Raw genomic sequence first — 2001 nt, 5'->3', positions numbered from 1 at the left:
ATATATATATATATATAAATAAAGATTACTTTGAAATCTTGGAAGCACATCTGCCTAGAGAGGATCTGTGCCATCAAATATGTCCCCCTCCAAACAAAGTAAGTTCCACTTGAAATATTTTTTGGCATAACGAATAGTTTGGAAGAGGTAATTGCGTCCGAAGTTTCAAAAGAACACACTGTATATGAAGAAAAATAAATATAAAATAAAATTTTACAAACTATTATATTCTTATTTTTCATTTACAGATGAAAGTACTCTTGATTCGAAGGTACCTGTACGTCTCAGATTGGGACTCAATAAGCAAGTGCAAGAATCCAGAGAATCAAAGGTTACTCGTAAAGCAACCAAAAGACAGGGTCGTAAGGTAAAGCACAAAAATCATTTGTCTCTAAAAGATCCTGAATATATTTTGTAGTGTAAATTATGGCTTTATATTTCTACTCTAGATTTATAAGTAGTGTGATATTTATATTTTGTGATACTATCAAGCTAAGTATATGAACAGAAACATCTTAAAATATTGTTTATATTTTCATTGATAATAATAATAGAATGATAGCAGATTTAAAGTTATACACAAATAATGAAATTTTCAAATAATAATTCAATCATTACGTTTTATAATTTATTATAATTTTATGTGAACGATGCAATCTGATGTAAACTGAATAATAATTAACTCTTATAATTGAATTAATGAATTAAATTAACAAATAGAATTTTTTAATGTGCTTACTAATGAAACAGTATCACATTTTAAAAGAAAATACTTTTTATTTATAACGGACGTTATCGTTTTATTAAAAACTATTACCTTTGTGGTATATTATCGCAAAAAATAATTTATCAATCAAATTACGTGAAATTATCTACAGAATAATATTGTGTGCCTTTCTGGTTATTAATATAACCAGAAAATAATATAAATGTCGCGAGATAATTTACGTTATTGAATTTTGTTAAAGGAATGAAGAGCATGTTTTCGTGAAGTAGATATAGATTTTGATAAGATTAAATATTTAAAAAAGTAACAATGTAGAATTTTTTCCAAAAATGGTTTACATTTTATCGCGTAATTCTAAACTCAGTAGAGTTCAGTAGAAAATAAAGATGATTTGTTTTTTGTTTAGGAATAAAATAAATACGCGTTCATCCGATTGCATATTTGTATGAAGAGAGAAAAGCGGTTCAGGTTACCGCTCATTATGTTGTCGGCTCATAGGAAGATGCGCGGATTAACGACTACGTTATCTCGTTTATGAAGCATCTCCTTTTTCTTTTTAAATATAAAGTACAATAACATTTAGTTATTGTACATTTAATTAAAGTAATAATAATACTTCAGAATCCAAATTTCGATATTTTACAATTTAGATGTACTTGATTATTTATCATTATACATTGCTTAGGAAAAATTAATTACGTGTGATTATATTAAATCATTTGTTGTGTTGAAGAATATGTACATAATTTACTTTGGTCGCACACTTAATAAACAAGAATCATTAATATCCCAAAGCTACCTTTTAAAAAACCTAAGCATATTTTACATGAAAATAGTAACGTATAGGTATAATTTTAATTGTATATAATGCTTAATACTGATTAAAAAGAATATGTAGCATAGCTGTAAATTCGATTGCGTGTGGCACCAAATATCTTGTACAAAATATCGCATTAACAAACAAAGAATGCAACTTGTGAAAATTTATTTGCTACGCGACGTATTTTTAATGAAAGCAATCTGTAAATGTTAAGATCTGATCTATGGAATTTTATAAATCGATAATACACTTTATTGTGTACATGTGCTCGTTCTATGGCAATTAAAAAATTTATTGCGTAGTAAATTACCGGATAAAATAATCATTTTTTATGTCTATTTTATGCTGAAGTATACTACATTTATATAAATGTAGTGTATTATTCTTCCAAATTATTTAAAAATTGTATACACTAATTTTATACGTTTGGCGGCAAATTACTGTAAATATTATT

At 26.2% G+C, this 2001-nt stretch overlaps 1 protein-coding gene across 2 annotated transcripts in view; it reads left to right on the top strand.

Annotated features, from left to right (window-relative positions):
* Nucleotides 1-1258, top strand: part of LOC108753277 (bcl-2-associated transcription factor 1-like) — a 7979-nt gene extending 6721 nt beyond the window's left edge. The window contains exons 7-8 of one of the 2 annotated variants that reach the window (XM_018494730.1): nt 249-367; nt 1134-1258. In XM_018494730.1, coding sequence (XP_018350232.1) covers nt 249-367; nt 1134-1139 — 125 coding nt within the window. In that variant the 3' untranslated portion in view covers nt 1140-1258. Of the gene's footprint in view, nt 1-248; nt 466-1133 lie in introns of those variants that run through there. The other variant, XM_018494729.1, reaches the window with a different exon arrangement.
* Nucleotides 1259-2001: the final 743 nt, after the last annotated feature.

The sequence above is a fragment of the Trachymyrmex septentrionalis genome, unplaced genomic scaffold (assembly GCF_001594115.1).
Source record: "Trachymyrmex septentrionalis isolate Tsep2-gDNA-1 unplaced genomic scaffold, Tsep1.0 scaffold68, whole genome shotgun sequence".
NCBI classification, from domain to species: domain Eukaryota; kingdom Metazoa; phylum Arthropoda; class Insecta; order Hymenoptera; family Formicidae; genus Trachymyrmex; species Trachymyrmex septentrionalis.
The sequence above is the reverse complement of the archived record's forward strand: the minus strand, read 5'-3'. Positions and strand labels throughout refer to the sequence as shown.